Source organism: Gasterosteus aculeatus, chromosome 15, assembly GCF_964276395.1.
Source record: "Gasterosteus aculeatus chromosome 15, fGasAcu3.hap1.1, whole genome shotgun sequence".
Taxonomy (NCBI): domain Eukaryota; kingdom Metazoa; phylum Chordata; class Actinopteri; order Perciformes; family Gasterosteidae; genus Gasterosteus; species Gasterosteus aculeatus.
This window is the reverse complement of record NC_135703.1, coordinates 8,324,990-8,341,019: the sequence shown is the minus strand read 5'-3', so window position 1 is coordinate 8,341,019 and position 16,030 is coordinate 8,324,990. Positions and strand designations below refer to the sequence as shown.

Sequence of the window (16,030 nt, the reverse complement as noted above, 5' to 3'; positions counted from 1 at the left end):
GGACTGATTAAAGGGTAATCAAATCAATTTTGACTTATATGCAACAAGTTCAGGAGCCCAGACAGTCAGCACACACTGAAGTGGGACCACTGCAGGGAGAAAACATCAAGATTATCCATTTCAACAGTTGGACTCCGGTTTGGTCGCGTCTTTTTGATTTGATGTCCCAACGTTAAGATGAACTGTCTTCATTGTTGCTGAAACACATTTTCCAGGCCCTCCACAGAGCGATGGCTGAATTGAATTGCAGTAAATGTATAGCAATTAAGATCTTTTTTTTCCAAGCTGAGCTCATCTATGGGATGATGTGCTGTGTTTAAAGTGTCGGCCCTTAAACATATATTCTTTTAAATCCATTCAGCACTTCTTTATTGTTTCAAAGTATTGTTTGTATTATTTAATGTGATGACATTGTTCTTTTTTTTGCCAAACATAACAGTCACATCATTCCTGTTATGATAACATACACAAGGAAACATGCAGCAAATAACCCATCATGTTTTTTCTCATCTTGTCTCAAACATTTAAAATCTTTTCAACTTTGCATCCCTCAGTGTTGAGGAAAAGTAAATTTTGCATCAAAGGTTGTATCTGATGTTAAAAAATACTGAGAGGGATTCTGCTGCATATTCATATATCTAGTGAATAAAATTTGTAAAACGACACTATTAAAAACACTAACATTATCCCCGTTGTTCTTTGTCGGGGTCGTGTTTAACCAGTGAATCAGCTTTCCTTTCCAATGACCTCGGCCACATCACGAAAGAACAAGTATCTGCATAACAAAACAAACACATTAAATCAAAATTTATCTCAGATTTTCCTCGCTTCCCGGGATTCTACCTTGTCCCTCACAAGCATATCATTTCATACCATTTTTGAAAGGGTTTATTTGTTGCTGTTGCTATGGTGTTGGCTGTTACTTAAAATTCAGAGGCAGAGTGAAAATGCTGTTTCCATTTCTGTCTCTGTGAGGACAAGACGAACCTCGCTGGAGAGTAGCAGGTATAGAGCTCAAACACTTAACAATCCTCCCTTCCTCAACCACGCATATATTACAGTAACACACACACACACACACGTACATACACATAGCATCAAACTTTAAAAAAGCCTATACTGCGATATATACAATGAATTTCCAAAGTTTTGCTGTCTAAGTACTTTACTGTACCCCAGAAACATTATATGGAAGTAGCAGCATACAGAATGAAGCAAAGAGTAAGACAATATATATTTCATGGCTTTTCAATTGCGCAACACTACATCCAAAATCTCTTTGTTAGCTGTTTCCATACTACTGCGCCTGCTTTTGTGTCCCGATAACATGAAATAGACGGTCTTAAGATTTTAAATTTTTTTTGCATGCATCAGTCTAAACGGAGGATGCTTTCTAAAGAGCTATGGCACAAAGTTGTTTGATATAAAATCCAAAACACACAATTAGCAATTAGCACAATTGGCATGTGTTCACAAGGTGGGATATTTAAGTGTCACTACTGCCATTATCATAATTTTCTAGTTTGCATCTAGTTGGCTCTTTTTCACCGAGAGTTTATTTTTAATCCGTCTTTCTTTCAGGTGAACCGTCTGAATTTCATGAGTTTTTGAAAAGCCTGTTTGAACTCATCGTTGAATGCCGTGTAGATAACCGGATTGATGAGGGAGTTCAGGTATCCCAGCCAGGTAAATATATCAAAAAGCACCGGATCGAACCAGCACCCCTTACATATGGCCATGACCAGCGTGCCCACAAAGAACGGGAGCCAACAGACGATGAAGGCGCCGAGGATGATGCCCAGCGTCTTGGTGGCTTTCCTCTCCCGAGCCGCACACAGACGTTTCCTCTCCAACACGCTGTCTGCCAGCTTCACTTTCACACTATTCATGAACAGGGGAGATCCTCCCCCTCCTCCGCCTCCACCGCCTCCCGCGTTGAGAGAGTGCGGGTGGGCTTCCTGGTTGGAGGCAGAATTCAGGGAGCAGAGAGAGGAGCCCGCCGAGGTCTCAATGAGCTGTGCTGTGGTGAAGCGCTTTCCCGAGGACGACGGCGTCTTGAAGATGCGGGAGCGTGCGGCGACGTAGATCCGTCCGTAGAGGATGACGAGGAGCACCGTGGGGACGTAGAAGGCGCCGAAGGTGGAGTACAGGGTGTAAGAGATCTGGTCCGTGTTCACCATGCACTCCGTCAGCTCCTCGTGGGCCTTGGCCTGTCGCCAGAAAAGCGGAGGCATGGAGATCGATATGGAGATAACCCACACCACCCCGACCATGACCGCCGCCCGGCGCATGGTGCGGCGCTTTGAGTACTCCAGCGCGTCCGTGATGGCCCAGTAGCGGTCCAGTGCGATCACACACAGGTGCAGGATGGAGGCCGTGCAGAAGGTGATGTCCGACGACAGCCAGATGTCACAGACAATCTGCCCCAGCGACCACGTCTTGCTGACCGTGTAGACGATGCTGATCGGCATGACTAAAATAGACACCAGCAGGTCGGTGACGGCCAGGGAGCCGATCAGGAAGTTGGCCGGTGTGTGGAGCTTCCTGGTGAGGAAGATGGTGGCGATGACGAAGGCGTTCGAGAGCACGGTGGCAAGGGTGACGAGAGCCAGCAGCGCAGACAGGCAGATCCGGAGGCCGAGTAACGTGGCCTCGCTCCAGGGTGGTGGCGTGACGGTGTCGGGAGTCTCTGTGTAGTTGCTGGTGAAGTAGTCCAGGGAGCTATTGTCCAGCTCCATGCCCCCTCCGCTCCTTTGAACCCTTTCTCCAAGGTTTCAGCCAGCCTCACCTCCTCAGCACGGCACGGAGACGGCTCTTTGGTGCCATGGCACCGGTGGTTTTGGCTGTAGGGAATGCAGGACCTTGTTTGATATTCATACCTTTAGCAAACATCTAACTCCATCCACAGCTAATGCTCCTAAGTGAAGCCGGTCAATACGTCCATTCAGCCTACTTGATATTGATTTGCCTCACTGGTGTAGCTGTTGGAGAGACAAATCCCAATTGGTATTTAGACAGGCACTCCTTTTCTGTCTTCACATGCTCTTATCTCATTTCCAACCAGCAGCCAGCTGGAAACAGCATCATCTGACCAAACCGTCAATCAAATTCGCTGCTACTCGGCTGCTATTTGTGTCTTTTAACGAAATTGGAAGAATCACAATTACATGATGTAGTCTACCAAAAAAAATCTAGTCATCCTGTGGATAATTCTTTCATATCCATAGAGCTTTTTTCAGCTGTACAAAGGTTTGCTGAGATGCAGCATCCCGAAAGCTTTTTCAGGTTCCTGGTGTCAAAATTATCCCTAGTAGTATCCATACTACATAGCTTAGGTCATGGAGCATCGTCTGCAGATTGTTCTACCTAGAGGGGACAAACGAGAAAGAGAGAAATACAAAGGTTAGCCACATTCAACTTTAGCATCATCCCCTCTCTCATTCACGTGCATGCAGAAACCCCCCACATTACCAAGTCCACTCACACAGGGGGCGATAAATGCAGATGAACATTGTGTAAACCTCGACCTGAAAATGGTGCATTATGACTTGATGCCGTGAACTAACACCCACATCTCCAGCTATTGGGTTGATATAAGCCAAACAGTCAAGTCATAACCGGTTTGCTTTGCTATTAACGCTAGACTAATCATAGCAGCGCTTTACAAAGGTATCCACATACATACCTAAAAGAAATTATTAATAATAATAATAAAAATATTTCAAATGATAAATGCCATAGCAGCTGCTTTTCCTATGTAATAGTTGACAGCCAATTTCCTTTGGATTGACTATATATAATAAAAATTGCTTCACATTTGCTGTTAGTGCCCAGAAACACAAAGAGACACTGAATATCCTGCCTCCAGGTAACAGAACATATCACAGGATGGGAAGCGGACTGACTTTGAAGTACAATAAAAGAAATACAGTAAAAACTGAAATGTGGAAAAAAGGTATTAATAACTACAGAACGCAATTGCTCCCTCTAGTTCCCCCTTTATACCTTTCTTCAATGTATTATTTAAGAGCGGCGGCTTGGATACGCACCACTTAAATTTCCGAGGAAATAGAAGATATTCACATATATATTAAGATATGCGCTTTATTTATTTATAAAACATTATTCGTTCTCAACCCAAAATATAAAACTTTGTGACTTTGAGTCTTTACTGTAGGTGATAAACTCATGTGCTCTGTAAAATCTTTCAAAGCCAAAGTGGCTGAGGTTTTTTGAACAGGTGGATTTTGGTACAATTAAAACAGATATGAGAATAAATATCTACAATTTGAAACAACACAACCGTTTTGTGGCAAATCATGAACAAGCAATGGTGTTCGTTTTTTTACGGTCCACACAACCTTTTGCCGCCACATTAGGGGAGTTTCAAACTGATTTCTCTAGTATATGTTTGTTCCTGATTCAACTCTGCAAGTCCTCTCCATTAGCAAGTGTTGATTGGCAGCAAGGCTCTAAAAGGGGATTAGCGTGCCTCGGTAATTATCATGTGCCACGTTTGTTTGATGATCCATAAAGGTCATTAAAATGGGAAAAAAGATTTGCATGACTGATGAATTCCTGAGAATTCCATTTTTGTCACACATTTATACAAAATACTTTCCCTTGACTGATACAAATGTAATGTGTGTTTTTTAGTGCAGAAATGGATGAGACCCTTACATTCTGTTTTCCAGCAGAGAAAAGGGCGTATAGGGTGCTGATGGGACCAAAGACAAACACATGGTCACCATCAATAACGAGTGAGCTGCTAATCTGTGAACGTGTCCAATAACTGAAATGCCTTGTTCTCCTCATGCACCACAACCTAAAACACAAAGGAGATCTTTATCGAGGACCAACTTCCTATAAACTCCGTACGTTTAAAGAGACGCTATCAAAGCCGTTTCCTGTATAGCCCATTATGATTCGAAACCCAAATTACTTTCACATATCTCAGTCCACCATCAAAATGCCAGTGTAATGGGCACACACAAGATAACCTTAATAGCACAAAGGCCATAAACGTAAATTGTAGTGGTTTTTCTTGTCCCCAGATGTCAAGGATTGTAAACGAATCACATTAACCCAAATTACATAGTAAAAGTGTATGTTTGATGTTAGCCTTAAATACAAGACATGATTTTTTCGTGCTGTTCTTTCTTTAACACGGAAGTTAAAGCATAGCACCCGAGCAGTATAGTGTTGCACTCGAATAAAGACGGCGGAGCTTGAGGGAAAAGCGTTAAAAAAGGAATATTCAACAGCAAACCAGCATAGGCTACATTTCCCCAACCTTCCAGTATTGATGCCAAAAGAGCGATCACCCCGGTGTCATCGGAATGGCAGCCTCTAAGTCATTTCCTCGCTTATTAGAAAGCTTCCTCCAGAACCCAGAAAGACACCGTACAACTGTTCTCACGTGCTGAATCGCACAACCAAGCCTCCGCAAACCCAGCGTGAAAGGTTTTAAGTCGTAAAGTTAGGACATTTACGTTTTTTTCTTTTTTTTGTTGTTGTTTACGATCCGAATTCTTTTAGAAACCAGTGGAGTAACCTCCTGCTAAAGGCTTAAGGCACTACCACATTGACTTCACCTCACATCAAGTGGAGATGCATCGGAGCATGAGCGGCTCACAGGCTCGCTTCACTGCATCAGTGGAGAGGAGATTGATGAGTGCACAGGTAGTTTGGCAATAATACTGTTCACTCCCCAAACAGTGAGCTAAGTCAGAGGATTGTTGTGGACAGGATCGACTTCTTCATTAAGTTGTCTCAACAGTTCCCCTTTTTGATAGATGACTGAATAGCTTATCTGTTTACACATCAAACACATCAAGGACGAGGCTTATCTCTCAGCGGGCTGGTTTGCAATTAGGTAATGAGGTTCATGATGGATGTATGAGAGAAAAAAGATTTCTATGAAGAACAAACCTTACCTAAACTGGGCTGACTGTCACAATACAGGGATACATCAGAGATTCAACATCATCAAATAGACAATTAGTTTGTGTGTATAATGAATTTTAATCACATAAGAATCAAGCTGACAAAGTCCCGGATGTGGAGTCGTGTACAACCACGCGGCCCAGTTTGTCCCCGTCACTACACATCCACCACAAATCCAGTTCATTCCTGTAAGGCTGGGGTCAAATCCAAGCTGATGCTCAAGCGTGTGCAGCAGCCTGCAGGCTGTTGTCCTGGGAGGAAGTGTGTTACCCTCCGAACCGCGCGGCCCTGCGAACACCGCATGGCCCCACTGGAGGAAGACTAATTGATTTAGCTCAGAGGAGGTAGAGGCGTCGTTACCTCCCATGTCAGCTCGTGTCTGCTGTTTACTCAAGCGTGCACTGAACGGTCGGTGAGCATGGATTTGCTCTGTGTGTGTGTGTGGGTGGTGAGGGGAGAGTTTACATAGATCCTGTAGGTGGTTTGGGATTGATGATGGAGAAAATGGAGGAATGCTTAAATGGAAGGAGTCATGGGAATAAACTATTGGAGCTCTGCAACGATTCAAGTTGTGAACAATTTTGAGGATGATGTCCTTCATCCTTTGTACCCAAAGCAGTTTTTTTTGGAAACATTTTTCTTTTCCATCCTTTTCTTTTGTGTCTTGAGCGACAGAGACATTTCAAAGTAGTTAATTAATACACATGCTAATTTAACACACACCCACACACTGTGTGCAGTCACAGTCTGTAGATAGTTTAGTGTTTTCAATCTACTTTAAACTGTGAGTAGATTGAAAACATCCTTCTTGTTTAAATTAGCATAATGAATGCATTTTTACAATTCAGCTTGCTCTGAACAATGGAGATACTCAATTATAAAGCTGAACTGCACCGTCTGTGGGGAAATAAAATTATAAAAAATATTGATTAGTAGGAATAGTGAAGTCATTAACTTGACTTCGGAAGTGATATCTATCAATTCACAACTTAAAGGTCAAAGTGAATATAACCAAATCATGATCAAATAAAATAAAAAAGCAGCTATTCCAGTATGCTATGCCGGATAACACACACACACATTTCATGACAGGCTAGCATGAATGGATTGCATCATACCGGCATGTCGCGCTGCAATTCAGGAAGCAGCAAATGTAATCACATTATTTCTCGATGGCTCGAGAGTTCATCTTATCTCCATTGTTTGCAGCTAGCTGGGAGCTTGGAGGGGTGGTGTTTTGTTGAAGATGCGGGGGCCGCACATGTGCAATCGCACATGCAGCACCCTCCAGCGATCCCCTTTCACACGCAAACACACACATAAGCATAACAAATAAGAAATATACATAATAATGAACTGATATATTTAATCTTCACAGGACACTGGCTCTGGAGGACAATAAAGGAGATTAAAATGCTAATGATGATATATGGGCACTCACTCCCGCACTTGGAAATTAATTGGCAGAGAGTGTGTGAAGTATCTCAAGTTACCCGGCGACACATCTGGGTAAAAAAACTCAGGACTCATTAAAAAGGCTGAGCGGGATAATCTAAGATCTTCTCTAAACCGGTGAAAACAGGAACAGATGATTGAAACGGAACAATTTAGCCTCATAGTTTAGAAATCGTGATTTTGATCTGTTACTGAAAGCCCCCGTTTATTAACAGGTTTGGTTAGACTGTTTCCAAAGCACCTATTACAGGTCTCTTTTTGATACATCACTCCGCAGTAATACAGTCTAGTGCAAATCCAGAACACCTGAGTGGCACTTCTTTGAGACCGGGTCTAAGAATTCTGGTGCCGACCTTTTCTTTCACAGCCGGTTGTGTGCGTGTGTGTTTGTGTGTGTGTTTGTGTGTGTGTGTGTGTGCGCGTGAGTATGTGTTATGACAAATGAGGATCTGGTTTAAATCTGCAGAGATGATTAAAGAGCTTCTGATGAGAACATTGCTAGAGCTAAGTATGTTTTAACAAAACAAAAGATATATTTTAGGTAGTCCTGCCTGACATGTGATCTTGTGCAGCATCGCAGCAGTTGACGCATAATAAAAAATCATTAAAGAGAGTTTGCAATTGTTTAACATTTTTTGCAAAATGTACAAATTTCTGTTGATAAAAACATTCTTGTGATTTCCCACATAAAGTGTTTCAATTCCAACGCACTGTTGTCAGCATAAAGAAATCAAATTTACCCCCCACAAACCAAACCCCCCGAATAAGACTAACGCCTGGAAACTCTCTTTTTCCAGCTGAGTCACAGGCGCTGAACCGCATCCAAGTCCTTTCTTAGCAGGCCATTCTAATTCTTGTGCTTACATTTATCCACCTAACCCTGTAACCACGGTCATGTACGGCATTTGTGCGTTTATGTATTTGTTAGTCGCAACTTTGAACACGTTGGTCCAAAGTTGATCTAGCCATCAGATTTGTGGAGATATATTAAGGGGATCGCTGCTGATCTTTCAAATGAAGACACATACTTTTCTTGTAAGCTCATGTTTTAAATGACAATAAATGGTAGCTATCTATATTAGATACATTAATGCCATGTAATGTCTCTAATGAGGGGAACATTCTTTGCATAACCACGTCAAAATAACTATATTTTACAAGGCTAAGTGAAGCTCACGTTTATGTTTACCTTATATGTTTGAGTGTGTGTATGAGCGATGAAAGAGAAGTGGTTGCAGTACAACAGAGATTGAGGAACAATGATCCGTGCAGGAGGCAGCAGCAGATTCAGACTAAAGCATGGAGGAGAACAACATTAAAGCCATAAAGATATTTCGATTTCTCAGAATCACATAGTCAAGTCATGATACAAAGATGAGGAATAAAGATGGCAGGATAACTAAAAATAATAAGTTAAATATACAAGCCAACACAGGTATGTGGTAGATCAGTGTGAATAAGGACCATATGATCAATTGTTAATGTACTGTTTGATCATGAAGACAGTTTTTTTTGGAAATACAGCACTGATCCTTAGGAGGGCTTATACACGTGTGTCACTAACATGGCGGAGAGAGAAAGTTTTGTGAGTCACACGGTTTTGGGGTCAGCATTGTACACTGAAATTGGACACAGAACTGAGCCCCGCAGCGCTGTGCCGGTTGTGAGGGAAACGAGAGATTGTTCTGTGGCAAAAGCAGCAGATGATCCAGTTTGGAATGATCTCAGCAGAGACGTTCACATGTGGGTTGATTTGATCTTCTGCTGCTTGTGCACAAACTCATCAACCCACTGTTGTGTGATTTGTGCCAAAGACACGCACTTCTTTTTGTTGTGCACTGTAAACATGATTGTTTTAACTCCAGGCAATCAATAAAATTGGAGTATCATTAAAGGATTATCATTATCAACAGTAAGCCAGCATGTAGACACTAGAGGTAATAAGATACTTTAAAATATATATGCAATTAAGAAGCACTCAGCACAAATTCAATGCTGTCATAATGATTACGATCAAATATTCATTATTGATTTCTAAAGTATAGTTGGCTGTAAATGAAACACCATCTAAGAGCTGTAACCACACTGAAACTGCATTGTTTTTCTTCACTGTGATTTTTAGGGTCCTTGAATTTTGCCATACAAATAAGCTTCTTTTTGCTGTGAAAATTTGTTGCAATCACTTCAAAACTGCAGTCCTCTTCTGAGAAAATAAATAATAGTTTAATTGATCTTATTAAAAAAGGAAATATATTGCTGTTCTTACAATTTGGACTTTGAAACTTGTGTGTTTAACAAAAGACCCGGCATGCAGGGTCCACATTTGAAAATGCATGCTGCTATTAAAAACTCACATTGGCTGAGCTCAATGCTGCATATCAAATGCAACATTTCAACCTCTTAAAATACAGCAGCAGACGTTCAAACAACAGCTTGCATTGCATCTCGATTACAGCTTAATTTCTGTTCTGTTTCTAAAGATCAATTATTGTACCAAATTCACAACTACCAACATTTTCTTTCATGCAGTAACTGGTTCACTCAGGACCAAAATGTGTGTGCTAATGGCTTCATCATTAGTGACCCTTAAAACTGACACATACGGTCCTGTTTAGCTTCATGTGGGGGCAATTTGCTTTCATAAAAATGTCAACACAGATTAATAGAAGAATTTCATATTGCAAAGCAAGTACACTGACTTGTGAATAAGTCGACACTGCAGCTGTCCTTGACTTTGGCAGAGCAGAGCTTGTGCACTGTGACACCAATGAAAAAACAATGATTTAACGTGATTAATCTATGACTAATAAGAGAGGCAGTCACAGTCACAGAGATATCAGGCGGATGATATTACAGCCTTCAGGAGGAGAACGATGCACTTTGTGCTTCAGTGGATGATACTCAACGCTCCAACGAGGAAGTGAGTGAATGTGGCATCCACAAAATGGTTAGTACAGGAATGTTTGTAATAATACTATACACACGTTTTTCAAGTACACCACACTTTTGCAAGATGTGAATCTACAAACTGCTTCATATTGTTCTGTGGTTCAAAAATACAAATAGGCTATAGGTGAGTGCTGCAGCACAGGAGATGAATATTTTTGTATTTTCCACTCATCCTTTCCTTTCTCTTCTCTCTTGAACACACCACAAGCTCTACCTCCTATAACTGGTTCTACGCTCAGTAATGGAAACAGGCATCTTTCAACCAGTAGTCAATCTTGAAACATTAACCACTAAGTGGTGCAGCTGCTGCTGCCGCTGTGAGGGCGAGGGGTAGATTTTCATGATAATTGGAAAATTGTCATGATCTATAATTACGACTTTCATCTGGAGATTTTAGGATTCAGCACTAATCATTTGCGTAGCCTGACTGAAAAAAATGGATTCAGAGATGAAGGGATAGGGGGACGAAACAAACACAAGACTGGAAGAAAATGGGGAAAAAAGGGGGGGAGAAGGACATTAATTGAGGAATGCTACAACAAATTAGATCAAATAAGACAAAATGAAAAAGGTCCTTCGCAGAGCTTAAAATCCCTCAGAATAAAGCAAAGCATGGTTAACGTATTCCTGACACAATGCAATGTCAATTGTTATTTCAGCGCTGAGGCTGGAATGGTGTAGAAAACAACGACGAGGAGAAGTGCTTTTTTCTGCGAATAATCCTGCCGGTAAATGACCATTGAGAGTCACAAATCTAATGGGTTGTGTTTATTTCAGTGTAAAGAGAAGGAACAGCACATAAAGTGTGACAAGAGGATTTTCTTTAAAGTGCAAAATGTAGAGACTCGTTTCACGGATGTCTGTATTCTTCCATATCTTGTTTTTAGCTTTAAAACACTAACTTCCATTTAGAGTATTTTCATATTTTTAAAATTGTACTCAAACAAAAATACTTTAATTTTGCATTTAAAGCCAACACTAAACATTGTATTTTGGGGGTTTATAAAAGTATAGATAATATAGAGGGGGGGATTCTTTTTTTTTACAATAAAATTGTTAGTGCCTCTAAAGCTGGTGGCTGGTGTTATTGAGGCTTTACAAGCTGGACTTGTAGCATCTCTCGTTTATTGTGTCTGGACCCTCAATCGTGATGCCAGAAGCTTCCATGACTTCTGGTCAATTCTCTGTAGCTGTTGTGTACATGTTACTTTCATGGTGCTACAACATCATCGGGTCTCCTTATCTCTGTTTTCTCTCTGTTAGTTGTAGATCCTGTATTTTCTTAAAACTCCCCTAGAAGTCTTTCATGTTGATGAACCCATTTTTCTTTGGTACCATTTGTGCACGTGTTTCCAGTCCAAACAACATTTTGATATTAAGACGGTGGATCATCGTGTTGATTGCTCTGTCACTCACAGTTTAAAGTCACAGAGGCTAGAAGTTTACATTGGATCGGTTCTGCACAACGACTGGGGTTTCCACCATGAGCCGGTCTTCTAGTTTGTATCGAACTGTAAACACACTTCTTCTCTCTGCTGCTTTCAGTTGTCATTACTGCGTCTGCTGTAACCCACTTCGACCCAATTACACTACCGGGGAGCTCATTTGGAATCCCTGTTTAAATCCTATCCATTTAGATCTTCAGCTGCTAATCCACCGTCGCCTCCGGCGTTGAGGCGTGACTTCCACCCCAAAATGGTGAGATCCTGATAGGTTCTAATTACCAAAGAACACATACAGTATCTCAGTATCACATGAATGCATGTATTTAGATTGGTCTCTCTTGACTAAAAAGGCCGGCACCTCCTCATGTTGACCAGTATTAAGAAACTTTTTTGTTCTCCTTTGTGTTCTTCACCCTCGTTGTTCCTCTGAGGATCACATCAGTCCTCGGTGCTGCTGTTTTTATGACTCACGGTTGGATGACTAATGATGGTGACCAGTTCACTGGATTCCGCTGATGATTGGTGTTATGTGCTGATAATTCCCTGCACTTATTCTCTCGGTACTGTTCAGTGTCGTCAGCTTTGGTTGCCACTGCTTCTCAACCCCTTCGCCTGTTTACTTTATTCCACTTTCATCCGAGAGCACTTTCTACAGCTTGCCAAGTGGCTCCGTTTGGCGTGTGCGTTGTTCACACTATAGGACACTAACACATTGGTTTTAGTTTGAATACTTAAGGGAGTTTGAAATAGCGATGCACTAATACCTCTTGTCACTTTTCCGGATGGCTTCTCACTGGGTTTTGGGAATCTAGTTTGTCTGATGCTGGGTAACTCTCTCTTATGTCAGCAGTTAATGAGTACAGTGTCAGTGTTCATTTCATCTTCCTCAAAGAACTTACAGCATCTCCTGCTCCATTTCCATGGTACGTGATTGCAAAGACGTGTAGTCAGGCAGTGTTTTACATCTAAAAGTTAAAGTTTTCTTCACGGTCGCTGCCCCCCCATCTGCTCAACAGCTACTGACATGCTGCACAGTTCTGTAAACAGTAGTCGGCAGAACAAACAGCGTGAGTGACGACACTGTTAAATGAACTCATGTGTTTTAGTGTGTTTGCTGTGTTACGTCTCCTGGAAAAAGTGACGTCTCAGGACAAAGTAACAAATTTCAGATTGTGGAATGAAGCTGTGACTCATCTGCATGCATCTGTTTCTTGTTCTGGTTTCAATACAGTCCCACAAGTGAAATACCTCCAGTCATCTTAAACTCCCATCATGCATTGCAATACCATCTGTGCAAACGTTCAATGCTTAAGTTGAATTGTGACACCACATTTGATTTTAAATCTCCAACGAATGCGTCGTTTTATTCCATCTACAGGCATGGCGACATCTTAAAGACGTGTTCCTCTCATAATCTGAACAATGTGTGAATATGTGGAAGCACAACACGAGAAGGCTACTATTTTTAGGGGAATGTACAATGTAGTTGAAGTCAATAACGCTATCAACCTGACATGCAGATGAGAGGCATTTGAATATTTTTAAGAAGCTCTCTTGCTTCACTCACTGCCGTAGAGTGCCAGTGGATGAGCAACTTGCAAACGGTTGCATATCCGTGACTTAAAGCAGTCAGCATGTCTCTATGTTTCTGTTCATATCCATTTTACAGTGCGATTGATCCTCTTATACGTCGGTGTATCCCTGCTTTTCTTGTCTTGGCTTTTCACGGTGATTTGCACCCCAGAGATGTGATTTCTCAATAGTGGGAGATGTTCCTAAGATTAAAACACTATGACCCCAGGCATAACGTGAGAAAACAGATGAACAGGGATTTGATTCTTACCAATATATCGTCTTCTTGGAGTTAACCTTCGTATTAATTGTGCTACACTCTTGAAACCGTGAGGCATAAATTGCTTTTTCCTCCATTAATTATTAAACCCTAACTTTATGCTTTGCCTAATAAGCTCTGAAGCACTCCTCTATATGTAATATGCCCTCTCAAGCCCCAGATGAGAGGAGAATACCCCGCCATCATTGTGTAAGGATATTACATATTCACTGCATCACAATGGTTGGTATCATATATACATTTCCAATCTTGAACATAGGTTATTAAGTTGGGAGATGGTATGGCTATACATATGAATATGAATTGTACAATTTCTACACCCTGATTGTTAAAGTGCATGTGCAGAGGCCTGTGTGTGTGTGTGTGTGTGTGTGTGTGTGTCCGCGGGTGTGTGCGTTTTGTGCAAACCTGCATCAGTGTCTGAGTGGAAACTGCATGACGCACGTTGTGTGCTCAAAGATACTTTTCATCACAGCATTGTGATGGCGATTCCCTTTCATTTCGCGCAGCATCTCTGGCATCAGTCGGCCACTCAAAGCAAAGAAAATGCAACTCACCCGCTCTCTGCAAAGAGAGCCCGAGGTGGTTTCCCGAAAAGCTCCAGAGCACAGCCGACAGGCTCATTTTTTCCGACTTGAAATGGACTTGATGGTTGGGCCGCTCCTCCTCACCAGCAGCCATTAAGTGGCAAAAGCAGCATCTCCTCATGTTATTCAGATCGCTCCACTCCTTCTTCACAATGAGAACGGGCTGACGGAGGGGTACAACAATATGATGTAGGTTCTTCGCCACATGCAGCCAACTAGAACATGAATATTATCCGTCTCACATACCAGATTGCTAGAGCATATGTTTTTGAATGTCGTCCAAAAACAAAGCCCATAAGGCGCATAAGTTCCTGTAACCAATACCACCATGTCTCCTGCCCGTTTCAGTGTCACATGTTTGGTGGAAAACCACCATAATAAAATGTTGGCTCCATAGCCAGTCAAAGACCTTTCTCTTCTACAGCAGCTTATCATACAGGAATTCGAGCCTGATAACCAAATTAAATATGCTTTATTACAATAGAAGTTGTATCCCTGTTAACGCAAGGGGGGAATGTTTAAACAGCAATAACAAAACACACTTATCTTGATAGTGCAGGAATAGATAATGAACCAAGTTGTAGGGCAAAATTAAGCTGCAATTAATGACCTTGAAGAGCTCAAATCAGTAGCCTACTCTTTTTCATATAAAAATGACTATAACATGATTGAAGGGGTTTTTTTGTAAACATAATTTTCGTCCTGCAAACTCCAGCTGTTTACTCACCCTCCAAATCCGCTTTCTTACTCTGGCGGCTTCATGCAGGTTTTATCCTCTGAACTTCATTTTTTTCAAGACCCCTTAGTGACTTCTACGGGAGTTCTTTATCTCGTGTGTGGCGTTTTTATCCAGAATATCAGAGTTGCTTGATCATACCAGCCTGTTTGAACCTGAAATGCGCTCTCGTATCCGTGCGTAATGCTACGAACGCGGACAGATGGTCTCTATTTGACACACGACAAATGTAAAAAAAAAAGAATATCGTCAAAACTTACCTTTTTTTTTACTCCATTTGACGAATGTAGCCTGCACTCTTCTTTTAAGAAAAAGGGAGTAAAAAGCGATCCGGGGATCCCAACAAGCGGTGCGCTCCTTTTAAACACGTCCAGTTACAGACTGCCCATTCAGAAGGAAGCAGCGGGCGGCTTCAGCTTCAGTAGATGTTGCTGATGGAGGTGCTGAGATGCTTCACAGGCGCGTCGTTCTGCTTTCACATTAACACGGTAAAACAAGTTATTTCGAGTTTGTCCCGAGGAACTGGAAGCGCCTCAAAATGAGTGAAAGGTGTGAAAAGTGTGATGCCCCAAAAGCGCGGCTCATCCATCCTTTTTATCCAGCAAACCGTCAACCCCCCCCCCCCCCCCGCCGTTCCCCTCCCCTCACTCCTCACCCCTCACCCCTCTGCAGGGGAAGACATGGGGGGCTTTGCCGGTGTTGAGGCGGTCGGGTGACGGTGTCGTCAACAAGTTGCATTAAAATGTGCGTTTCGGGGAGGCTTCGATGCGCCCGGCTGCACCGCGGAGCTTCTTCTGCGCGCCCAACCCACGCTGCCTGCGAGGCGAATGTGGCGGGTGTGGACATCAGCCCATGTTGCCCCTGCACATGGGCGAAGGGGCAGGGACCCAGAGCCCCGTGGTACGGGAACATTATTATTTTTATATCGCTATGCTTGTCACTTGTGAATATGAAAGACAATTTCTTCAAGAATAAATGGGAAATTGTGTTGACTTAATTCATCTCGATGAGACAAACACAGACGTTTATCATTTTAAGCCTGTGTTCAAAGCGATAGTAT

General features: G+C 42.1%; 1 protein-coding gene across 2 annotated transcripts; it reads right to left on the bottom strand.

Moving 5' to 3' along the window:
• Positions 1–352: 352 nt before the first annotated feature.
• htr1d (5-hydroxytryptamine (serotonin) receptor 1D, G protein-coupled) lies at positions 353–15,589 on the bottom strand. 2 transcript variants are annotated; one of them, XM_040200289.2, is made up of 3 exons: positions 15,231–15,589; positions 2,954–3,366; positions 353–2,843 (listed from the first exon to the last, which is right to left on the bottom strand). In XM_040200289.2, exon 3 carries the CDS (start codon positions 2,736–2,738, stop codon positions 1,578–1,580), a length of 1,161 nt encoding a protein of 386 aa, XP_040056223.1. In that variant the 5' UTR covers positions 2,739–2,843; positions 2,954–3,366; positions 15,231–15,589; the 3' UTR covers positions 353–1,577. The 2 variants fall into 2 exon arrangements, with proteins under 2 accessions (XP_040056223.1, XP_077946131.1); XM_078090005.1 differs by lacking the exon at positions 15,231–15,589 and adding an exon at positions 14,205–14,329.
• Positions 15,590–16,030: the final 441 nt, after the last annotated feature.